The 23,602-nt window shown below is 41.3% G+C and overlaps 1 protein-coding gene, 1 long non-coding RNA gene and 1 pseudogene across 3 annotated transcripts in view; 2 read left to right on the top strand and 1 right to left on the bottom strand.

The window, feature by feature from the left end:
* LOC146661540 (uncharacterized) overlaps positions 1-8,766 on the top strand; it is a 28,392-nt gene extending 19,626 nt beyond the window's left edge. The window contains exons 3-4 of the long non-coding RNA XR_014913228.1: positions 8,451-8,522; positions 8,691-8,766. This is a non-coding gene — a long non-coding RNA (uncharacterized LOC146661540). The remainder of the gene's footprint in view (positions 1-8,450; positions 8,523-8,690) is intronic.
* The window catches only part of LOC146661538 (uncharacterized), a 91,870-nt pseudogene extending 69,337 nt beyond the window's left edge, over positions 1-22,533 (bottom strand). The window contains exons 1-2 of the transcript XR_014913425.1: positions 22,134-22,533; positions 14,760-14,852 (exon numbers count right to left, since the gene is read on the bottom strand). The product of XR_014913425.1 is annotated as an uncharacterized LOC146661538 (transcript). The remainder of the gene's footprint in view (positions 1-14,759; positions 14,853-22,133) is intronic.
* LOC146661542 (uncharacterized) lies at positions 1,804-7,579 on the top strand. The gene is made up of 5 exons (XM_085418019.1): positions 1,804-3,030; positions 3,116-3,268; positions 3,340-3,387; positions 5,534-5,632; positions 6,925-7,579. The coding sequence occupies exons 1-5, from the start codon at positions 1,821-1,823 to the stop codon at positions 7,158-7,160; spliced, it is 1,746 nt and encodes a 581-aa protein (XP_085274145.1). The 5' UTR covers positions 1,804-1,820; the 3' UTR covers positions 7,161-7,579.
* Positions 22,534-23,602: the final 1,069 nt, after the last annotated feature.

Consider the following 23,602-nt stretch of genomic DNA (forward strand, 5'->3'; position numbering starts at 1 on the left):
AATTTTGCATTGCAAAAGTTACAAAAATTGATTTAATAGTTTTAGTAACACTTGAACCTGTTTTTTTTTTTTTCTTCCGTCCTTAACTCCTTTTTAAAGAGGAACCAAAACAACTATTTGGTTGTGATTACACTGTTTTGTTTTTTTTTGTTTTTTTTTACCAAACAGGACTGCGATCATGATCTAGTCCCTGACGAAATGTCAAGTTTAGAAAAATGTTTTGCATGTGGAGGACCTTTTTCGCCTCTGAAATGGAGTGGTGTGAGATGTGAAGGTAATTATTTAATTATGGAAGGTTGGGTACATTAGAATATCTTAAATATGATCCATAAGGAACACTATAAAAACTAATCCATAAGTAAATATGATATATGTTCATAATGAACCTTTTACATCTGCACTTTTTACATATTTACTTACCATGTCATTATTAAAGCTGCTATACCCAATTTGCAAAAACAAGTTAGCTTAACATATTTTTTTTTCATGTTCATAACAACATTTTAACAAAGCATAGCTATAAATGTTGTTTGGAGATTAAAGAAAAAAAAATGAAGTGGTTCTGTTGCATTTGTCTAAAACCATCAGCCAATAACATGGCTCAGTCCAGAAAAACGATAGAACAGTCTTTCCTGACTCCTTAAATTCTACATTAACATGGCTCCACCACACTATGCACTGGCCTGTTTAGCAGCAAAGCACACCAGGGGGTGTGGCCTATGGATAATATCCAATGGGAGGGGGGAGCCTTCTTGACTGTGTTTATGCTTCCATCTAGCCTGTTTTTTTTAAATTGGGGAAAGCGGCTTTAACTACCTTTCTTTTATTAACTTAATTTTTCTCTGTCTAGTTTGCTACCAGTCCTGGCACAAAAGATGTTATGTTAGCCACAAGGTGAACCTCACTGAACCTCTTCCAGAGGTAAGTGTTTTTGCAGAATTCTTCTCAGTAAAATATGTAAGGTAAACAAAGTCTTACTTTGTGTTTTTGATTGTTATTAGGTCTTTAGTGAAGATAGTTCAAGTGAGGGGGCTTCATCAGAAGAGGAATATGTGCCAGATTCTATAGCTGACTCAGACAGCTCATGGGACAACAAATCAGAGCCTTTAAATATAAGTTGCAAACAAGTACAGAACTCTGAGATCTCCAGCAGTCAATCTGCTTGCAAAACGAAAAGACCTCGCCTAGAAAGTTTTTTAGAGAGAGTAGGACAAAGAATTTCAGAAGATGCCGAATCAATATCTGAAGATGGAATTGGCACAAGACAGCTCGACGTATCAGGGGTTATTGCCACAGCAGAAAAGTCTGATGCTGAAGGCATTGTTGATGACTCTAATACTACGGCTGAAGATTCCTTAAAAACATCCTCCTCACTAAGAAACAAAACATACTGCTACATTTGTGGAAAACTACAGACAAAGTTTACACGTCATTTAAAAACTCATGAGAAATCACATGCAGATGTTGCTCGAGTTTTAAGTCTTCCCAAGAAGTCCAAAGACCGTTTGAAAATGCTTTCTAAGCTGCGAAACAAAGGAAACCACAGACATAACTCGGAGGTCATCGCAAGTGGGATTGGATCATTAAAAACCAGACGCACATCAAAAAAACCCTACAAAGGAAAAGACTATATTCACTGCATTTATTGCGAGGCATTATATCTTAAAAGAGATCTTTGGAGACATGTTCGTAAATGTTCTTCAAAACCAGTGGAGGCCAATTCAGAGGGGGGACGAAAAAAGGTCTTGTCCCTGGCCTGTATGAGTGAGTCAGCTCTGTGTCAGCAAGTTTCCCCCGGTGTTTGGAAGACATTAGCTGTCATGAAAGATGATGAAATAACTTCTACTGTGCGAAGTGACTTCTCTATTCTTCAGCTTGCTCAATCATTCTTTAACAAACATGGGAAAGATCCCACCAAATTTGACTACATTCGCCAGACACTCCGAGAATGTGGAAGACTTCTGCTCACACTTCGGAAAGAATGCTCAATACACACTTTTGAGGATGCTGTAAGACCTGCAAATTTCAATGTGGTTATCAAAGCTGTTAAGAAGGTGTGTGGGTATGATGAAGAAAAGAACTGCTACTCGACTCCAAGCCTTGCTTTAAAGTTGGGACACTCACTGCAGAAAGTCTGTGATATTATACATTGCAGAGCACTGATGGCAGAAGACAGTGCACTGATAAAGTCAACCCAGAGTTTCAAAACCCTTTATGCTACAAAGTGGTCAGAACTCATCTCCCATACTGCATTAACCACACTAAACGAGCGGCACTTCAACAAGCCTTCCACACTTCCTTTCACAGAAGATGTTCAGCGTCTTCATAGACATCTGGAGAAGACTACAGAACAAGCACTGAAGGACTTGGAAGAGCATAGTTCACCAAAATCATACAGTGAACTTTGTAAAGCTACCATGGCAAATGTAATACTATTTAACAGGAGAAGAGGGGGAGAAATTTCAAAGATGACACTGAATGGCTTCCAGGAGAGAGACACTAGTACCCTGCACAAGGATGTTGCAATTGGACTGACAAAATTTGAACTTTACCTTTGTCAACACTTCAGTCGTGTAGAATTGAGGGGTAAACGAGGACGCAAGGTTGCAGTGCTACTTTCACCAGACATGGTGAATGCCATAACACGGCTGACAGAGAAAAGACAAGACTGTGGTGTTCTGGCAGAAAACATATTCCTGTTTGCCAGACCTCATTGTCTGACTCCCTACAGAGGACAGGACTGTTTGAGGATTTATGCGACTGAATGTGGGGCTGAAAACCCTGAACACCTACGTTCAACGCAGTTGCGCAAACATGTCGCAACTTTGTCTCAGATCTTAAACCTCAAGAATCACGAGTTAGACCAAGTTGCCAACTTCCTAGGTCATGATATTCGTGTTCATCGCGAATATTATAGACTTCCAGAGGCTACTACCCAGCTTGCCAAAATATCCAAACTACTGATTGCCATGGAGAAAGGGTCTCTCAAAAGCCTTCAAGGCAAAACACTTGAAGAGATTGAAATCGAAGGTAAAGTGGTGTTAAGGTTAAGAATTATACACGTTTCCTGCACTATAACCTTATAATTCATTAAGACAATCTTTTATTTTGTTAGATAACCTACAGTTGACAGATTCAAGTGAAGAAAGTGAGGTCGGAGCGGAGCGTGAGGAGGTCGGAGCGGAGCGTGAGGAGGTCGGAGCGGAGCGTGAGGAGGTCGGAGCGGAGCGTGAGGTCAATGAAGGAAATCTTGTATATCCACAGATTGGTAAGTACAATGTGATTAGTCTCAACTTTGTTCAATTTATGAAATCACATGACTAATAGACTTTATTACAGATTCTATAGATACTAGAATGATGAAGAAAGTTGTCAAGGAACCTCCAGGTATGTGTTTGTCATCATTTATTGAAGCTTTTACCTTTGTAACTACTTCCTAGACACTTTTGCTATCTTTGCTATCTTTATGTAAAAAAAAAAAAGATAATTCATTACTATCATTTTTCCAGTGATTGTTACCTTTGTCCAAATGGTAATTTAAAGAAAGTCAAGGATCTTTCTAAAGACCAGCTCAACAGAATAGAAAGGTCAGTTTTGGAGGATGGTCAGGTAGGAAATGCTAGTTTGAACAGGTGATTTTGAGCTGTGATTTAAAGTTCTAGAGAGAATCTAATGAGCAGAGGAAGTTCCAGAGGGTGCAATTAGCAGTGGCAAAGGATTGTACCCTCAGATTTATGATTTTGATGATGGGGGTAAGGAGGTTAGTGTTAGCAGTGTTGTGGGAGAGTGACAGTAAAGACAATCCCTCAGGGTGGCGGGGGCGAGGTTGTTGAAGGCTTAAAAGTTGATTAGGAGTTTGCACTCAATACTATAGTCAGTGTGCAGCCAGTAATGTTCTTTTTAGGATGTGGTGATATAGTCTCTAGAGTGAGTGCAGTAGAGTAAGGGGGCAGCAGAGTTCTTAATAGATTGCAGTTCTTGGAGGTGAGTTTGGGGAAAGCAAAGATGCTGGGATTCTTTTTGAGGGTGGAGAGAATGGATAGGATTAGGAAGAACAATATCATTGGGACTGCACATGTTGGAAAAAATGTCTACATTGTTCTACATTGGCCAGGTTGAGGTTGTGTTGGGCATGTGCAAACAAGGGACAGTGAGGAAGGTTTGTTGAAGGATGTTAGAAAGGAAGCTGCCCTGCAGGAGACAGAAGGAGATGAGATTAATCAAGAGAGATGAAAATAGTTGGTGTGTGGAGGGCTGATCTACTACTCTTTATTTACCTGGTTTGCGCTTCTGAAGTATTCCCTCTACGCTCTCATCCTCTTTCTACAGTAAATCAGTGGTGAGTGGAAAGTTGACCAGTCACCGGAGTAGTGATGGGTCGTTCGCGAACGAAATGGCTCTTAGAGCTGGTTCTTTGAAGTGAACGATGCGAGCCGGCTCCTTATTGGGAGCCGTGGATTTTTTTTTTTTACTTTCTCTTGCCCTCTCTCTCACTTTTTTCGCTGCACGTCAGCCTTGTGTTTGCGCTGAGTAGAGACGGGAGGGGCGCAAACAGAGCCTTGCGTTTGCACCCCTCCCGCCTCTGAGCAGAGGGAGGAGCTAGGGGCGGTAGTTACACTCGCAACAGCAGTAGCACACGAAAAGAGCAGCAGGGAGAGAGAGAGAAAGAGAGCCGGGAGCAACAACAAGAGACAATGTCGTCACATTAGAAAGGTGGAGTAAAGAAAATGAGTGACACCAAGAAAAGAAGCAAAATCTAGAACCATTTAAATTTTACTGACAATACATAGGCAGAGTGTAGAGTCTGCAAGAAAAGGATATCATATAGAGCCGGTGCACGGGCACCTGAAAACTGTCCACTCATCAGTGTGATGGGAAGATAAAACACAGTGAATTAAGTGTGATATAAGTGAAGCTGCCAGTGTGTCTACCCACTGAGCTGAGCACTGGGCACTTGGTATTTTTAAATTTAAAGTTTAAATTTTAAAAGTTAAATTGTAAATGGTAGGTTTTTGTATTTTATAATTTATTTTTTAAATTTTATGTGGAGTGAATAAATAAAAGCAGATTTATATAATGAACATATATACATAGAAAACACGTTTTTAAACATTAGTAATTCATTTTGTGCATAATTTTATATTGTTGTTAATAATAAATGAATGAAAGCAACAAAATAACCTGAAGAGCCGGTTCGGGAGCCGAAAGAGCCGGCTCTTTTTAGTGAGCCGAGCCGAGAGAGCCGGATCTCTTAAAAGAGCCGGAAATCCCATCACTACACCGGAGTCTTGTTTGGAGAAAAATTCAGCCTTGTATCTTTTAATATCAGCTGTAATAGCTCTAGCCATATTCCACATTCACATGTGTCACCTTAAACTAAAAGTCATAGTTGCGACTCTGGATTTATCTTAGAAACCATATTCAAGATTTCAAGGTCCATTAGTTGCTTGACCACATTCAGGAGCATTTGACATTACATTATAAGAGATTTAATACAACAAATATATGCTTACTGTTTTGTTTTGTTTTTCAGCACAAAGTAAAAATGGAGCGGGTAAGGTCATTGAACCCAACAGAATACTAAACAAGGAGATGAAGCCAAGCAGTAAGAAGAAAACAAATAAACAATCTGGTAAATGGTGACATGCATACAAAAGTCACTTAAGCACAAATGTAAACTTCATGCATTTTTGAACCCAGTTATCCACACCACCCAAGCCAGTATGGTGACTATGCTCATCTTTCTGCCAGGGACCGTACCATAATTCTACAACTTGGTTAGACAATTATATTAACCTACTTGGTAAGGTAAAACATAAATCACATTCAATGTGGAACAATACCTTGTATTAAGTAATGGGATAAATGTTTAAATTACTTTCCCTATGCCTGTTTTAATCTGTAATACATTTAAATACTTATCATTTTCAAAACAGCAATGCACCAAAACAATTAATAAACAAAGCAATGAGAACATATTATGATTTGGGTTTTTAATTTTGAGGATTCCTCAACCATTGGGCTTCTACATTATCTCCATACTCTGAACATCATCTTATTCCCATAGGCAGAATCTGGATAATATTGGAAAATTTGGGCTGGTTTGGCTAATTGTGGGCTGTAACCTGAACGTCTTGAAGAAAATTATGTTCACTGAAAAAACCTGAAGGCCCACCTCATGGTCAGGCAGGGTCCACCCTTGTTTTTAAATAAACATTTGAGTCAGACAGTTATATATGAAATGTTTGAGTATATGTTATACATTTCAAATTATTACAATATCATGCTATACATGTTTTTTGTTGTATAACGGTGTGTGGAATAAAATGCTCTCCATCCATAGTGATTTGCCATAGCTATTTATTGGAATTCTGACTTAATGTGGGCTACCTTTCAGAATTTTACATTTAAATAAATGTATTCATCCATTGTAATAAGTATTTAAACAGTCAGCATTACAGGATTTATACCAAAGAAACACTGTTACAACAAATTCACCTTAAAGGGGACATATTATGCAAAACCCACTTTTTTTTGTTGCTTTTGTATGTATATTTGGTTATGAATTGCCTCCCGACTCCTTAAGTGTAGGTTTTCAACAACTAAAAAAGGAGCTCTTTTAGGTCCCAGGTAGTGTATTTTGCACAATCCAGCATAATCACAGCCTCAGCACCTGTCCTCGTGGACAATGCAAAGGCCGTCTTTGGGCTGTGTAGACTAAACACTAACTGTTCTTAGCAGGGCTGTAAAACTAGTGTGTGCAGAACTCAATTCTTCGGCTTATTTGAAGGAAGCCGATTATCGCCATTATATTTTTGCATCCTACAACCATGTCAACTCACACAATTGAGCATAATACGTCCCCTTTAATTTAAAAATTGTTTAAAAAGTAGTTTGTTTACATTTATTTTTTTCTGCTTCTAGCTTCTCTGGAAAATGCAAGGAGGGTCAAAAAGCATCCTTGGTCTCCCACGGAGGTTGCTGCGATAATGAAGTATTTTGGCGAACATATCAAAAAAGGAAAACTGGCCACTATTATCGAATGCCAGCAATGCAAAACTGCAGAAGATCCTGCTCTGGCTGGTCGTTCTATTCAAAACATCAGAGATTTTGTGAGGAATCGGGGCGTGTCGTTGAAGAAAAAAGAAAATCCTATGTAGAGGAGTCTACATAACTCCAAAGTACTTCTTGGAGGAGTTACAAAAGATATTTTGTATGTTTTGGTTTCTCATTTATTTATTTTAGAATTTTACTATTAGAAGATTGGTAAATTCATTTTGTTGACACTGTTTTAGTGCATCTGATCTAAGAGGACATATAATTTTATATTGCCAGTTATTTTCATTTCTGTTAACAAAACAATCCTGTTTTTGTAAAATGCACTCAATTTGTTCCTTTTATTCACCTGTTGCCCTTTTAATACACACAAAATACATGTTTGTGTATGTGTATGGCCTTTGTCCTGTTAATAAAGTTAGCCCTGACAATTACTGTTCATGTCAGGGGGAGGAGCCAAGTTACCTAATTAGTGTTGTCCTCTTATTACACCATGTTGTCAGGTTCTTATATTTTGAGTTCTGGTGTGTTTTTCACAATTTTGAAGTGAGATTTGTGTTGTACAACTCAAATGGGATTTTTAAAGATGCACTTCATCTATCTAGCACAAGCGGAAAGGGGGGTCCGTTTAGTGTTGCAAAAATCTTGTTTGAAAAAATTGTCCTTCCAATTCACCTTTACCAGTATATGTGTGTGTGTGTGTGTGTGTGTGTGTGTGTGTGTGTGTGTGTGTGTTAACCACCCAAATGTGACTTAGGAGGACCACACTGTTATTGGGGGACTCCGTCAAAGTTTGCTTCATGGTGACATCACTCTGGTTTTAGGAGGGGTCTTCTCGTATTTCTTGACAGTTTGACCTACAGCATGCAGAACTGACTGCATGTGCTTTGTTTCTATGTTGAAATTTTTTGAAACTCAGGCTTGAACATTAAGATAGATAGTACTATACAACTTCTTAACTTGTTTTAGGCACTTTTTACTGCTGTAGTGCATGGGCTCTCTCTGGCTGTGTACTCTGGCTTCTTCCCACAGTCCAAAGATGTAGCTTATGGGGTTAGGTTAACTGGTGATTCAAAACTGCCCTTTGGTGTGAATGCAAATGCTTGTCCTTCCATGTTAGACTGGTGATCTGTCCAGGTTGTACTGCCCTATGGTAGCTGGTATAGGCCCCAAACCTGCTACCCCACAATCCTGATAAGGATAAGTGGAAGAGGATGGATGATTGCAAAGGAATCAGTTGTTAATTATTGTAGCCAGTATTTTTTGAGTGGAAAGCCCCCCCCCCCCCACACACACACACACATGCAAATTAAAAACAGAAGCACAGGCCTGCCCAGTACAGTTGCAAGAAGAGCACTTGGTCTAATCTTTGTGCCATCTTTTCTTTGTTGCAGGATCTTGATGAAGAAATGCCTCAGCAAGGCTCAGAAGCCATGCATTCTTCTTCAGTGCAAGATTTTGAAGAGGTAACATTGACCTAGGACAGATTTTAATGAATGTTTCTCATGCACAATGTGTACCTTACGCTATTTGCCGATAGTGAAATGGTTTATTCATCCTCTTGAGTGATGCATTTTTAGTAACTGTCAGATTACTGTTCTTTTGTCTTCATTTTCTATCTGTTACACACGAAGACTGAGACCAGCCAGATTCAGAAGACTGTGAGCTGCCTAAAGCCGCAGCCAAACAGCTTTCCAAACAATGATCTGGACCTGAAACATCCAGAGCCTGAAAGGGTAAATATAATCCAGTGTACCACTTAATGAACTAATAATTTAATCTATCATCATTCTTTATGGATGCTGTGTGTGTGTGTTTGGCAGTCACCTGGGTGTGATGTGATTTACATGGACGAAGTTTATTAGTTGATATCTGCAACTGAATTGAAAACACCTCACCTTTCCAACTGTCCAAAACAAATAAATGTTGCAATATTTTGCTAACAGTTTCACAATCATCGTCTGGTGTGCACAACAATATCATCTTTGGACAAGTGCATTCAGTGTGTGGGACCGGTTTCCTCCCTCAAGTGGCTTGGCTATAAGTGCAAAGGTGAGACATTTAGTGAATAGGTACAGTGTATAGTAAAAAGCATTAATAGAGTTCAACAAGTTAAGACTAGCTGAAATGAACACTGCTCCCTTTTTAATTAATGGGTGGTCACGTCTAATTAAAGAAATGTAGTATTACCTCATTGGTGCAGGACCTTGTAAAAATGGTATACTTGGGATTGTCCTCAATTCCCCATTCCATAACATAAACTGCTCAAAATAATAAAGGGAACACTTAAACAATGCGATGTTACTCCAAGTCAGTCACACTCCTTTGAAATCAAACTGTTCACTTAGGAAGTAACACTGACAACCAGTTTCACATGCTGTTTTGCAAATAGAGTAGACAACAAGTGGAAATTATAGTCAATTCACCATAATAAAGGACTGGTTCTGCAGGTGGTGACCACAGACCACTTCTCAGCACCTATGCTTTCTGGCTGATGTTATGGTCACTTTTGAATGCTTGCGGTGATTTCATTTTAGTGGTAGCATGAGACGGTCTACAACCCACACAAGTGGCTCAGGTAGTGCAGCTCATCTAGCGTAGCACATCAATGTGAGCTGTGGCAAGAAGGTTTGTTGTGTCTGTTAGTGTAGTGTCCAGAGCATGGAGGTGCTACCTGGATGTGGAGTAGGCCATAAGAGGGCAACAACCCAGCAGCAGGACCGCTACCTCCACCTTTGTGCAAGGAGGAACAAGAGGAGCCCTGCAAAATGACCTCAAACAGGCCACAAATGGTCAGAAACTGACTTCATGAGGGTGGCTTGAGGGTCCAGCGTCCACAGGTGGGGATTGAGCTTGCAGCCCAACACCATGCAGGATGCTTGGCATTTGCCAGAAAACACAAAGTTTGGCAACTTCGGCACGGGCACCCTATGCTCCTCACAGCTGAAAGGAGGTTCAAACTGAGCACGTGACAGTCTGGAGATGTCGTCGTGGGGAACGTTCTGCTGCCTGCAACATCCTCCAGAATGATCATATTGGCAGTGGGTCAGTAATGGTGAGGGGTGGCATTTCTGTACCTGCCAGAGAGCCTGACTGTCATTGGGTAACAAGATGAGGTCCTCGGACCCTTTGTGAGACCACATGCTGGTGCGTTTGGCCCTGGGGTCCACCTAATGCGAGACGACACTGGACATCATGTGGCTGGAGTATGTCAGCAGTTCCTCCATGACAAAGGCATTGATGCTATGGACTGGCCCGCCTGTTCCCCAGACCTGAATCCAATTGAGGACATCTGGGACATCATGTCTCACTCCATCCACCACAAACTGTCCAGGGGTTGGCAGATGCTTTAGTCCAGGTCTTGGAGGAGATCCTTCAGGAGACCATCCGCCACCTCATCCCGAGCATGCCCAGGCATTGTAGGGAAGTCATACAGGCATCTGGAGGCCACACACATTCAACTACACACTTTCATGCCATTCAACTACCTAAAGAACAAAGTATTTAATAAGAATAATTCCTTCATTCACATCTGGGATGTCCTTTTTTTTTGGGGGGGGGGGGGGGGGGGATTAGCAGTGTATGTGTAGTCATCAAAATATCCTTAAGTGTGAACAGTTTGGTTTTTTTTTTTTTCAGCATCTGACATTACTGCAATGCTTTGACAAAAAACTACTTCACTTAAATAGAACTGCAAAGCTCAATTAAGTCTATCAAAATGTGTTTCAGTTTGTTTAGGGGTCTGGCACAAATCTTGCCTTGCAAAATTGGCAAATCAGAATTGCCACCAGTCAACACAGGTGTGTATCCCATTCATATTTGGCTTGACTTTGTTTTTCAGTTTATTTTTTTACCTGTCTAAAGTATTGATCAATTAAAATAACTTTTGTTCTTACATTCCAGAAAGAAGAAATTTCTGAATATTCAGGGGAGGATGGATTGCCACATTCAGTTCTGGATCAAATATCAAGCGATGATGATGGCAACCACAGCATATCAGAAGAAGAATATGTGCCAGATTCAGAGTCATATGATGAAGATTCAGATGACGACATCTCATTATTGCCAAGCACATCAAAAGGTCTGCTAAGCCAAAATGACATCTCCAGAGCGCATGAACAATCAGATTCAACGAATTTAATCCACAACTTGACAAAGGACAAGCCACAAGATAAAAGTGAGCTTTGCAAAACTGAATCAGAAAAAATGACTTTAAGTAAAAGAAATTACTGCTATTTTTGTGGCAAACCACAAGCTAAAATTTCCCGCCACCTGAAAACACACAAAACGGCTCCTGATGTTGTGCATGCATTTTCCCTGCCTAGAGACTCAAACGAGCGTAAAAGCCTGTTAGAGAAATTGAGAAATAAGGGAAATTTTAAGCATAATGCTGCAGTTTTGCATGGTGGAGTGGGACCACTGAAAGTGAAGAGAAGACCCAAGATTAAAGCAGTAGAGGGAAAGTTCGCTCATTGCTTTTATTGTCAAGGGATGTATGTTCGCAAGGATCTTTGGAGACATGTCCGCAGATGTCCGAACAAACCAAAAGATGACACGGATAAAGAACCTGGAAGAACCAAAGTACTCGGCCTGGCTTTAACTCTGGAGTCTCAGTGTTATCCGCAGGTGTCAAGTGGAGTCTGGAAGGTTCTTGCTGTTATGAAACAAGATGAGATTGCCTCAGCTGTGCGAAATGACTTTACTGTTATTCAGTTTGCCCAGTCCCTCTACAATAAACATGGACAAGACCCTACAAAGTATGATTATATACGACAGAAGCTTCGTGAAGCGGGACGTTTGTTGTTGTGTCTGCGCACAGAATTCTCAGTGCATAACATGGAAGAAGCTATTAAGCCTGCTAATTTCCAGAGAGTTGTGCAAGCAGTAAAGAAAGTTTCAGGTTTTGATGAAGAGACACTGTGATACAAAACTCCAAGCCTTGCGCTGAAACTGGGACATACACTGCATAAAATGTCTGACATTATCCATAATCGTGCCCTCATGACAGAGGATGAAGCCCTAATCAAGTCCACTGATGCGTTCAAGAAGTTGTATGTCTCCAAATGGTCCGAGATGGTGTCTCACCGTGCCTTGAACACATTGAGTGAGGCAAAGTTTAACAAGCCATCAACATTGCCCTTTACAGAAGATGTTCGGATTCTCCATCACTACCTTCAAAAATCTGCAGAAAGTGCCTTTTGCAGCTTGGAGAACGAAGCCACAGCTTAGAATTATGCCCAACTTGCACAAGTTACACTCTCACAAATCATTGTGTTCAACCGAAGACATTCTGGAGAGGTTTCAAAGATGCGCCTCAAAAGTTTTCTTGAAAGAGACAAAACAGCACTCCACACAGATGTTGCCATGGGGCTCTCAGAAATGGAACAGAGACTCTGTAACTATTTCTGTAGAATAGAAATAATGGGAAAAAGGGACAGAAATGTTCCAGTTCTGCTAACACCAAGCATGCTGGATGCTCTGTCACTACTGGTTAGTAGGAGGCCTGACTGTGGTATTTGTGCCACTAATATCTACCTCTTTGCAAGACCCCGTTCAATGAGTCATTACAGAGGAATGGACTCCTTGCGTGTTCATGCACACCAGTGTGGAGCAAAGCAGCCTGAGTATCTAAGATCAACACAGCTCAGAAAACATGTTGACACACTCTCACAAGTCCTTAATTTGAAAAACAACGAACTTGATCAGGTTGCAGATTTCCTGGGTCATAATATACGCGTTCACTGCGAATTCTACAGATTACCAGTTCCCACAACACAGCTGGCCAAGATTTCCAAACTGCTTTTAACACTGGAAAAAGGACATCTTTCCCAGATCCAGGGGAAATCACTGGATGAGATCAAAATAGAAGGTTTGTATTGAAAGGAGCAAATATTAGGGCAGTAGTTGAATATTATGCTTTAATCAACAGAATTAAAACCTAAAAGCACAGACCATTCTGTTAAATGTCCATGATTTAAGGTTCTTGAAGTCTATTGTTTCATCACTTTGCAACATATGGCAAACTGCAGAGTGGTGGCAAAAAGTCACTTGGATGAGTGACAAAATGTTTCTCCCACTGAAAACGCTACGTCCAGATTAACAGAATCAACGTTTTGGGATTTACTTACCTGGATGATTGAGCATGCATCAAGAGACTTTTATTCAACTTTTTATTCAGTCTTTTATTCACAGCGGAACACTAAATGTCTCATTTTAGAAATTTGATAAATTTTCAAAGAGAATTTTAGCTCGTTTTGATATTGATGGTAGCAACACATTTCAGAAGTTAGTACAGGGTAGCATCCATTCTTTTAGCAAGCAAATGTTTTTTGTTTTTTTTGTTTGGTTTTTTGTTTGTTTTAACTACTACTACTTTATATATCTTCCAGAGAAAAATGCTGCTCAATCCCACAATTCCCGAAGAGCTCCCAAAAACATGTGGTCCAAGGCTGAGGTTGCTGCAGTGATGAGGCATTTTAAAGACCACATAAACGAAGGGAAACTAGCCACCAAAAATGAATGCAGTCATTGCAAATTGGTAGAAGATCCGGTGTTGGCAGGAAGAACAGTTCAAAACATAAGAGATTTCTTAAGAAACAGAGGATTAACTGCAAAAAGGCAGGAAAAAAATGAACTAAAATAACTGTTTAGCCAGATGTGGTTTTACATCTTGGTCAGATTGCCAATTGTTGTTAACACTGATGTTCTGTTTAAAGAAAAAAAAAAGTTCTTGTTAATTACAGAAGTAGTTTGTATTTCATAATTTTTACATTTAATTTATTTAGGGTTTTTTTTTGACAGGTTATATTTAAAATAAAAAATTATAAATGCATATTTTCTCCCCTTAATATTTACCTTTAAACTATTAAAATTCATTTTAAATGTTTTTAATTTTTCTGTTTTCTATATTTTTATATTTCTGTGGGAAGCGTGGGCATTTTTGTCCATAGATTTCTTTTTTTTATTTATGGTTAAAATTAATGTTCAGATCCAAGAACACTAATAAAATGATGTTCCAGTAATCCTGTGTCCTGTCAGATGTGTATTCATGGTAATGATGAGCTATTTAAATATTACATCATTGTCCCTTTAAAGACCCAATATTGGTTTTTTTGGACCTCATAAAACACATTGTTGTCAAGTGGACAATGTCTCCAGAAAACACAATAGAGTCTGGTTGGTGTGTATCAGTGTATCTAGACTTCTATAGGGAGTGTATGAGGTCTGAAGTGACCCAAATTTTTTTCAGATTTTTTCGAACACTTTAACCTCGCTCCCTTGGCTCTAAGTCCTTTGAAAAGGGTAGTCCACTTAAACCACCACCGGGCGGATTGACGTAGGATAGTCCCTCCATACCACATAGACCCGTGTGTGTGTGTGTGTGTGTATGTGTGTGTGTGTGTGATTTGTGTGAGGTCAAGATGTGACCCTGTGAAGACTCCCCAAAGGCTGGTGCCAGGAGTCTAGGGCTCCATCTGAACAAAAGGCTCTTATACTTAAAGAAATATACGTGTGTTTGCTAAACCATATATCAGCAAGAGAAGATACGACCTCTCCTAGGAGGTGTGTGATCTTATGCTACAGAGACTTGTTACAGGATGAGACATTCTTTCAATCTACAAATGATTATATACTTCTAAGCATATATGAGTAAATATTTCTAAGCATAAATGGCAATGAACAATACAAAACCTAACACTCACCTCCTGTGTTGAGCTCATTGTTTCCTCTGTAGTGACTCAGCTGAGTCCAGATGGCTGAAAATGTTCCTCTGCTCTTCTCCTCCTGTTGATCAGCTGGGACACAAAACAGATCTTTGTTACCTCCACACTGCACCGAAGAGTCAAAGTGTCTCATATGGTCATCTGACAACACAAAGTACAAATTTCACTCTGATTGGTTGTAGAAATCTTGTGAGACGTGTTGTGCTGCAAAGTGAGGAAACTCTCTCACTCACTTATACTTCAGGAGTAACTTTGTGACATTGGCTCTAATATTCTAAGCAGCCCTTTACTATGACAGGGCCAGAATGTCCTATTTGAAGGTTTGGGAGAAGGACCATGTTAAAGGTGGATTGGGGTTTATACACTTTGTTGTGATACAGGTAAGGCTGTAAGAGCCTGAGAAGGTGTCCTGAGTGAACCTCTAAAACCAGTTTTCAGCTAACGACTCTGCTTCAGTCTGGAAAACAGCAACTACAAGTTTAAAGACTCCATCAACAATTCACACCCAGCAACAGCCTGAACAGCTCCTCCTGTGGTTTCCACAAACAGGGACAGACCTGTTACTCCCCCACCCCACACTTTCAACTCCTTCAGCCCCCCACCATTCATAATAACAGGGGCCCATACCTGATCACCACTTCACAAGTCTCTCCAGCCCCCATGATGCCTCTCTCCAAACTCCACCATCCCCCAAAGTTTGATTCTGTTCATCTGGACGTTTTCAGTGGGAGAAATGTTCATCACTCATCCAGGTGACTTCTTCAGTCTCAGCTGACTCCAACCTTATAAACACTACATTTACATAATGACTGAAACTAGCACCACTGAAGGAACAATGGGCTGGGAGGTCAGTTCCTTCATCATTTATATGCAAATTCTCATGAACATTGATCAACAACCAGCTATTTGACAAATGCTGTGATTGCAGCCATTCCCCAAACTGTTCGTGAAAGGTACTCATGGTCATTGATCAATGAGCTTTTATCAGTGAAAAGACTTTTCTGCTCCAACTTCTCCCAGCATGCTGAGCTAATGATTAGTTGGTGTTTTTCTCCAAACACTCTCTCACTCTTCTCTCAACGTGTTCACAATAAACTGTGAACAGACACCGAGGAGAGCAGCAGAAGACGGTGTACATTTTAGGACATCGTCAGGTCTCAAGAAAAAATTTGTCAGGTATCAGAAAAAAAAAACTGTCAGGTCTCAGTTCTCAAGAAAAAAGTTGTGTTACACTCAAAACATGAAGAAGGAACTGATGAAAGTGCAAGAAGAACTTGCAGAAGAGAAAATTGAGGTGAAGGCATTCAAGAAAGACATGACTGGCTCTGCGGTGACCAAGAAAGACTGCAAAGACGCACTTAAAGAAATACGCAAGCACAAAAAGGAAGCTAAAGAGTTCCTCAAACACAAAGTGAAACTGGCCAAACAGCAGCTGAAAGAAACATTTAAAGATGCTGTGGAGCAGCTCAACAAAACCTTAAAAGAACTGAAGGCAAAAGAAAAAGAAAAGCAAGCAGAGGACAGCAGGGAATTCTGGAGCAGACTGCTGAGAAAGAAGTGACCCAGCAGCATCGAGTTTGAGGACATCAATAGTTTCTTCCTCCTCTCTCCACCTTTCTTTCTCCCCATCCTTCTTCTTGGGACGTTTGTTTGTTTTTTAAAAACTCTAATCTAAATACATGTACTGAAATACACAAATAAAATTGCCATTACTTGACCTCATGTTGCCTGCTTCTTTTCTTGTGTGTCTGTGGATGTAAAACAGTAACTGCTCTGTGTCTTTAATTTTAAATAAATGCAATATGTTTTCATTTTAAAATGCAGTGCAAAAAACTTCTGCTCTAAATCTTTTTTTTTAGCAAAAAGCTTTTTTTTTGCCTGTTGTGGAAGTTTTCCATTTAAATAAAGCCTGCAGACGAGTGGTGAGCGGTAGCTAACATTCTTTAATCAAAACACACAAAGAACAGACAACCAAGCATGATGAAGTCCCTGCATGACCGCGGGACAGACGGTCAGCAGAGTCTCCCTGAGCCTAGCATGGCTCTCAGTTAAATACCTTCTCCAGGAACAAAAGGCAGTACACAGCTGTTTCACACCTTAAGGTTCACACTAACTCCGCCATGGACGGTCCCAAGCCCGGCTGTGAAAGGAGGAGGGTGGTCGCCCTGCCAAGGCGACCAGAACCGATTAATTGGGGAAACTTGGCTCGAAACCAATGGAATCTCAACGATCAGCTTTATCAACCAATGCTACCGCATCCGGGGCAGCCGATGCGCCAGCGCTGGGGACCCAGGGCCATCAATTCCATCGTCTCACGCCCAAGACGCCAATCAACATTGGAGCATGGAATGTCAGAACTGGTCACCATGTTGGGCAGAAGGAGATCATCGCCCGTGAACTTTCAAAACTCAACGTCTCGATAACGGCCCTATCTCCGTCTCCGTCGAAGTGTCGGCCATGGACAAAAAGATGACGTTGTATTACTCGGGCGGCGACAAAAGAGAAGCCGGAGTCGGCTTCATGGTACACCATCGGTTCTCTGCGAGCGTCGTGGCCTTCCAACCTATATCTGACCGTATCGCTGTTCTAACTGTCAACAGTACAATCAAGCTACATATCATCGCGGTCTATGCACCGACCGAAATGAACTCCGACGCAACAAAAGATGATTTCTATGATTGCCTGCAAGACGTCATGGACTCCCTACCTCAAACCGGCATGATCATGATCGCCGGCGACATGAACGCCCACGTCGGAGAAGACCGCACTGGCTGGGAATCGACGATGGGAAAGTTCGGCCATGCAAAAATGAACGACAATGGGCTACGATTGCTGTCATTCGCCGCCACCAACAAACTGGTCCTCTGGAACACGCTATTCCAACACTCGCTCAAGCACCGTCTGACATGGCGCAACCCAAGAGGAAACGACTTAGCGCTACTCGACTATGTGCTCATCAACACCCGGTTCCGATCATCCTTGCAAGATGTCCGGGCGATGCGCGGACCCGACTGCGGCTCTGATCACTATCTTGTCCGTGCCAGAGTGCGCCTGAAGCTCCAACGAGCGAAAAGGCCGACACCCAAGCCGCCCAGGCTGGGCTAGCATCACCTTAACAACAATGACCGCCGTCAAGAATTCCAGATCACATTATCGAACCGCTTCGCCCTACTCCCCCTGAGCGACGATGCCAACAAAGAAGAGCAAACAATATCGGAAGCCATCTTGGACTGCGCCAAGCCGCTGTGCCCACCCGCCCAGCGTCGCACACAACCGTGGATCTCGGACGAGTGTCTCGACTTGGTCGTTGAACGCAAGAAGGCCAAGCTAACAAACTTTGAAAAGTATCGTCGGCTAAACCGTGAGGTGCGGCTGCAGATGAAAGCAGACCGTGAGGCGTACTGGAACAAAGTCACTGAGGAACTTGAAAATACGGCCGAACGACAAGACTACAGGGTGTTGTACCAGACCATACGTAGTCTCAGTGGCAAGTGCAAGATGATGAATGATAACATCAGGAAGGTGGATGGCTCGTTTGTAAAGTCAACTGCGGAGCGCCTGCAATGGTGGAAAGAATACTTCAATGAACTCTACAATCACGATCCGCCCCAAGGTCCAGCTGCAGCGCCGCCCATCATCGACCCTCCTACGGTGCCGATGTCTGATGCAGAACCAACGGTAGAAGAAGTCAAACTCGCAATACATTCGCTAAAGAACAACAAGGCCGCTGGCCGTGATCATGTGGCAGCAGAAGCCCTCAAAGCTGGAGGAGAAGTCTTCGTCATACGTCTACACTCATTATTCAAACTGATCTGGACATCAAATGTGATACCAGCAAATTGGAAGAAGGCGGCTGTCATTCCTATCCTAAAGAAATGCGACAACCGAGAATGTAAAAACTACCGGGGCATCAGCTTACTGTCCATCGTCGGCAAGGTCCTTATGAAAACAATTCAATCACGCCTTCAAAAGCACTGTGAGATGACCAGCCGGGAAGAACAGGCCGGGTTCTGACCCGGACGAGGCTGCAGCAACCTGATCTTCACCCTACGTCGACTCATGGAGGAACGGATCAGATGCGGACGCCGAACAGTCATCATCTTCATTGATTTCAAGTCTGCGTTTGATTGCATCGACCGGCCAGCCTTGTGGAGGGCTTTGGCAGCCGAACACATACCCGTGAAGATCATCGAGCTACTACAAACCGCCTACGATGGCTCGACCAGCCAGGTACGTATTCATGACGAAGTGTCCGAAGAATTCCCCATCATGACAGGGGTCCGGCAGGGCGATGTGGTGTCACCGCTGTTGTTCAACATCGTCATCGATGCGATAATGCGCAAAGCATTCGAGGGCCGCCGCAGAGTCCAAGCCTCGACCGATCAATTTATCACCGATCTAATGTTCGCTGACGATAGCGCCATTTTTGCCGAAGACGACACCGAGACAACTCACATCCTCTATGACATCGCCCGGCACTCCAAACTGTACGGTCTCAAGGTTAACGCCGAGAAGACCAAAGTCCTGACCCTGCGCTGGTGCGTCTGGAAGAAGAAGAACATCTCACTAGAAAGCGAAAATTTCTGAAGAAATTTTAAGTGTGCCTATGCCGCCGCTAATCAGTGTAGTTTGCCATTCAAACGTATAATTTGTGGAAGTTGAGTGAAAATTGAGCAAGTAGCAAGAAGTTGTTCGGACATGAAGAGAAGACTGCAAAACCTTCAGTGGCACACTGGAAGCCAAGTGCATAGCAACCATAACAACGCATGTATTTTGTGAAAAATCACAATTTTGCAACTGAAAACTTTAAGAGGCATAAAAGTAAAACGGTAAAAGATTTGAAAAAGCTGAATCATACCTGAATAGCCCAATAATTTGAGAACATTTTAAAGTTTGAATGGTTGTTCTACGTGAAAATATGAGGAAGTAGTTAAGTTTCAGAAACAAGCAAATTTTAGCAGAATTGCAGAAGTTTCCCATTCATTTCAATGGGACAAATTAAGCTTAATATTTTAAAAAGTATAATAGTGAAAAATACCAAAAGACATAGCAGGAATTAGCAGAAATAGCAGAATATTTTAAAATTTGAACGGTGAAAATCGGCTGAAAATTGTGGAAGTAGTTAAGTGCCAAAAAGGTTACGGAAGTCCCAAGAGGAACTCAATAGATGCTTAAAGCATCCACACAATAACTAGAAAGCGAAAATTTCTGAAGAAATTTTAAGTGTGCCTATGCCGCCGCTAATCAGTATAGTTTGCCATTCAAACGGCTACAGAGAGCAAAACTCAGCAGAGCAGCCATTCTCCACCATGAACTATGATAAAACCAAACACCGCCCGCGCCTCACAGATGACAGCTTACAGTTTTGTGTAAAGATGAGGTGACTTCGTACAGCCCCGATTTGTAGACGCTGTGCGCAGAGGTTCATAAGCAGACCCGACAATGTTTGCATGAACACGCTTTGAAGCATTACGTTATGGACCACTTTTCACACATAGTTGCTGTACCCACACAGCTGGCTGTAGCTTTTCATCTCACAGCCCGACACATAAAAAAAAGCAAAAAGCAAAGAGAGAGCACAGACTTTACACCTGAGAGGCGTGATTGCAGATGCCGTTGAGGTGGGTCCACCTCCCCTGCAGCGGCACTGCAGACCACACCCTGCCACACACATCAAACACGTAAAATAAATATTTATGCACTTTTGCATTCACTTTTTGTTTTTTGTTATTTTTACACAGTGTTCTGAATGATTAACAATGGTCTACAGCCAATCTTGTGTATTATTATACAAACTTTGGTTGTAAGATTCAGATAACTATTTAATAAAAGCTAAATATTTTATATGAGAGTAAGAAAGAAAAGTATATCTTTGTGTCCCCCTCTCCCTGTTAATGCCCTACCTGGCCCCCTGGCAAAAGCTGTGCTAGATCTGCCCCTGCACAGTTACCAGCTGTCAGCTACATAAAAAAGGAGCTTGGTGTTATTTGTCTCTCAGAAACAGTTCATAACTTCCCTTCAACTCATTCATGTCACCTAAAAGGTAAACCTGTTTCTCCATCACCAGTTCAGCTCTGATGACTCAGTAAGGACATCTCATGGTTAGGACCAGCCCTTTTTTTTCCAGCTGTGGCTCCATCAAACATCAGCTGATACTAGAAATTAAAATCAAATGAATTCTAACAACAGCTGATCAAGCTTAAACTGCTGCTGTTGTTTAGCGCGATAAACAAACAAGAGAGAAAAGCCGATCATTGATCAGTTTCACGATTGAAGTTGCAACAGGCGAGAGAATGACAGGGGAGCCTGAGTAACGACAGAATAAATCCAGCTTTGTGTCTTCTTCCATTCTACCTGAAGTACGGGACAAACTGTGTTCCTTTTCAGCTCAATACGAAACGCGTAATATTTTCTCTGAATGCGGGATGATTTCGTTTGCACGGGGCGGTTGGCAACCCAATAACTAACCTTATGAATACAATAAAGTTCACCATCAGCACCCACCCAGCTGTACGACTTATTGGTCGTGTCCAAATTCATGGGCTGCATCCTCCTGAGGCCGCATTTGTAGACCGATTACGTCATGGCGCGGCCCAGCCAAACTCCAGTTTCCAGCAATGGCGGCCGCTACTAAGTTTTAATATTACTCTTACTAATCTTTCTGGGTCACAAAATAAACTTTTAACATATTTTCATGCGAGAAAGTAGCTGTGTAAACATCAAATATCTGCTCGGTTTATCAAGATATCGCATATTTGCCAAAGTGCTTCGACGTTTTCGGAGACATCTGCTACCCACCAGCTCGACAGCTAGCCGGGAGCTCGAGGGTTACTGATGCGGCCGAGAACGGCACAACTCCCGGCACATCATTTTCAGATCATCGCGGACTTTCGCTACTCGGGTTAAACGTAATATATAATTCACTTAGTCAACCTACAAATGTTATTGTTGGGCTTTTTTCAGTGTTTTGTTTGTTCGTGAGTAAATCGGTTTGGCTGAGATTAAAGTTATTAGATTAGATAAAATAAAACTTTATTAATCCCCCTCCTCCTTGGTTTTTACACAGCTGACTAAACGTCAAACAGAAACCTGATTAAACATAAGTATGAGACAGTCGAGAATTTACGCCAGTGTCCTGTTATATTTTAGATAGCAAGGAGCAGACGGCTGAGTTTATTAAACTCCACCGAGACAGCGGCGACGCTAATCTGAAGGCTAGACCGTCCAATTTCCCCAGTCGTTTACTTCCAGCCTACCCGACCTTCTGAGGAGGATGCAGCCCATGAATTTGGACACGACCAGAGTAACTGATTGTAAAAAGTCAGCACAACGAAAATATACATAACGTCTTACCTGACATTCAGTTCACTGGACACTCGTACCGGCGGCGTGAGGGGGAGGGGGGTGAAACCAGACAGAGAACCGCTCTCGGTGTAAGCCAGGGCCAGTCGCTTGGCGGCCGCCTCGCATCTCTCTTTTTCCCCATCTCCTTTCTGTCATACACCGCTGCCCTCCGTTGTAGCTCCGCGTTAGCAAGCCGCGCTAGCCAGCTAGCTGGCTAGCTGCCATGCGGCGCTAGCAGTAACATCGTGAGAGAACTAATATGGGACTTCTTGATAAAATGAGCAGATATTTGAAGTTTACACACCTACTTTCTCGCCTGAAAATATCTTAAAAGTTTATTTTGTGACCTAGAAACACGAATAAAAGCACTATAAAATCGAAGTAGTGGCCGCCATTGTTTGACTCCATAGAGGCGTGCTAGGAATTGTGGGATATAGAGTTTTCCACCAAGCATACACCCTTGCGGTTACCGTAACTATTCAATGGTTCGCGCAACCTTAAAAATTCCAATGGCTCCTTAAAGCAGCGACGCTGTTGTGCGCTGTTGATATTGTCGTCATTACGGTAATCCAAATAAGGGTAGACAGGCCGTACTACTGCTGGCATAAGTTTCACTTTCCGTCCCATTCATTTCAATGGGAAAAAACTTGCATTAAAATATTCATATTTAAAAAACTATAGAAGTAATAAACACCAAAAGTCATAGCACACCATTCCTGATCCAGCCGCACAAAATGATATAACTATGAAGCTTGTGTCAAAACTGTGGGATGAGTTACGCTGGAAAATTTCAGGCTGAAAAAGGAAAATAATAATAATAATAACTAGAAAAATTTGCATTTCCTGCGAAAATGCAGTGTGGATGCTTAAAGCTGAAGCTGTATGCAAAAACTAGCTGAAAAAGCTGAAAAGTTGCAGAAATTGTAAAAACTTTGCAGAAGCAAAAGAAGTTTGCTAAAATGGAATAACTTAGCAGAACTGCAATATCTTAGAGGAAACATAATACTTGGCAGAAATACAATAGCATAGCAGAATTTAGCAGAAATATTGTAACTTACCAGAAACATGATAACTTCTCAAAAATACAAGAATTTAGGAGAAATAGTATAAGATAACAGAAAGAATATATTTAGCCAAAAATACTTAAACATTACAGAAACACTATGATTTAGAAAAATAGTACAACAGAGCAGAAATATTGTGATTTACCAGAGACACTGTGATGAACTATGAATATTGTAATTTTAAATTAAGACTATGTTTTAGCACAAATATTATAATTTGGCAGAAATACTATAATTTAGCAGAAATACTATATTAAGCACAAATCCCATAAAAAGCAGAAATACTGTACTATGATTTAGTAGAAAAACTATAATTATTCAGAAATACTACATTTAGCAGAAATACTATATTAAGCACAAATCCTATGAAAAGCAGAAATGGTATGATTAAGCATAAATACTACATTTAGCAGA

This window comes from Rhamphochromis longiceps, linkage group LG9 (assembly GCF_057381845.1).
Source record: "Rhamphochromis longiceps isolate RC_006_pf linkage group LG9, R_longiceps_female_GT1.1, whole genome shotgun sequence".
Taxonomy (NCBI): Eukaryota; Metazoa; Chordata; class Actinopteri; order Cichliformes; family Cichlidae; genus Rhamphochromis; species Rhamphochromis longiceps.

Coding starts and splice junctions, on each gene's coding strand:
- LOC146661542 (XM_085418019.1), top strand. CDS start 1,821: ATGAAAGATGATGAAATAACTTCTACTGTGCGAAGTGACTTCTCTATT. Junction 3,388..5,533: donor AGTTGTCAAGGAACCTCCAG/GTATGTGTTTGT, acceptor TTTGTTTTTCAG/CACAAAGTAAAAATGGAGCG. Junction 5,633..6,924: donor GAAAACAAATAAACAATCTG/GTAAATGGTGAC, acceptor TTCTGCTTCTAG/CTTCTCTGGAAAATGCAAGG.